The following is a 1,670-nucleotide window of genomic DNA, read 5'->3' as shown; positions in this document are numbered from 1 at the left end:
GATAGATAGACAGTGATTAGATAGATGATAGATAGATAGACAGTGATTAGATAGATGATAGATAGATAGACAGTGATTAGATAGATGATAGATAGATAGACAGTGATTAGATAGATGATAGATAGATAGATAGATAGATAGATAGATAGATAGATAGATAGATAGATAGATAGATAGATAGATAGATAGATAGATGAGAGAGAGAGAGAGAGTGTCCGCGCACTTAACCACAACACCAAACTGGCTCTCCTTAGCCGCTAGTCCTGACCATACATGGTTTCTTTCCACACAAATATGAAAAGTACACATGAAGCTGCCTTCTACTGAGTCAGACCATCAATCTATCAAGGTCAGCACTGTCAACTCTGATTGGCAGCAGCTCTCCAGGGTCTCAAGTAGAAAAAGGTCTTTCATATCACCTACTACCTGATCCTTTTAACTAGGGATGCCAGGGATTGAACTGGGGGCCTTTCTGCATGCCGAGAAGATGCTCGACCACTGTACCTCTCCCACTTAGAGGCACCCTCAGATAAATATACGGCACCGCCTTATAATGAGTCAGGTAGCCAGAAAGTTTGGAGCAAAGGAGAAGAAAGTAAAAAAAACAAAAAACTATGCACGTAGTGCAAATGTACAAAACATTGTATATAATTTAATAATCCATTCAGAACTGCTAAAACATCACTTAAAAACAACAGCCCTAGGTTTCAGCAAATAAATACCTAATCCCAAGATAAAGACAAATGTCTATTTACATAAATAAAGGTTGTAAAGTACCTATTGTCTCCATATGCAAGAACCAATACCAACCACATTTTGGCAGTAGGCTTTCCTCAGTGGCATGATTCAAACTGAGCACTCCATTCATTTGACAAAGACGTGCAATAAACTGATCATGCGTAGAACTGACCTTACTCACACGGAGATGCTCACCCGTGGAGTAAGTGGTGTCAAATTCTCATGTGATCCAACATGGGCAACTCATCAAGATGTAAAATATTTCCTTTGCCCATGGGATTTTCTTAGGTCCAATCTGAAACGCTCAGAGCTCCAGTGGAGCGCTCAGGTACAACTAGAAAAGAAACAGCATCCCTACCCTCTGTGCAGGGGGATGGTACTCTCTAATGAACAGGATTTCTGTGCTGTTTTTTTTGTGCAAACTGCACAAAAATACACTCCAGACCCCATCTAGGTGCTTGCTGTCTTTCGCACCCTGTTTCAGTCCCACCTGTTTTAACAAGAAGGGATGTGGCCAAGTTTAGAGTAAGTCTTACCGGTAATCCAGGTTGGCCAAGAAATCCTTTTTCACCTTTTATTACACCGCCAGGTAGTTGCCCGATAATTTCTCCTGGGTCTCCCTACAAGGAATAAATCAAACAAAAAGATTATACAGAAGAAGAGGAGGAGAAGAGAAGGGATTGGAGTCATACCCCGCCCTTCACTCAGAGTCTCAGAGCGGCTTACAATCTCCTTCCCTTCCCCTCCCCACAACAGACACCCTGTGAGGTAGGTGGGGCTGAGAGAGCTCTGAAAGAACTGCTCTTGAGAGAACAGCTCTGAGAGAACTGTGACTGACCCAAGGTCACCCAGCAGCTGCATGTGGAAGAGTGGGGAATCAAACCCGGTTCTTCTAGATTAGAGTCCGCACTCTTAACCACTACACCAAACTG

At 42.7% G+C, this 1,670-nt stretch overlaps 1 protein-coding gene across 1 annotated transcript in view; it reads right to left on the bottom strand.

Moving 5' to 3' along the window:
• The window catches only part of LOC107120742 (collagen alpha-1(IV) chain-like), a gene marked incomplete at its 5' end in the record, with an annotated part of 105,721 nt that overhangs the window by 100,655 nt on the left and 3,396 nt on the right, over positions 1–1,670 (bottom strand). The window contains 1 exon segment of the mRNA XM_015423513.1: positions 1,275–1,358. Coding sequence (XP_015278999.1) covers positions 1,275–1,358 — 84 coding nt within the window.

This window comes from Gekko japonicus, unplaced genomic scaffold, assembly GCF_001447785.1.
Source record: "Gekko japonicus isolate JY-2015 unplaced genomic scaffold, Gekko_japonicus_V1.1 scaffold2882, whole genome shotgun sequence".
Taxonomy (NCBI): domain Eukaryota; kingdom Metazoa; phylum Chordata; class Lepidosauria; order Squamata; family Gekkonidae; genus Gekko; species Gekko japonicus.
The sequence above is the reverse complement of the archived record's forward strand: the minus strand, read 5'-3'. Positions and strand labels throughout refer to the sequence as shown.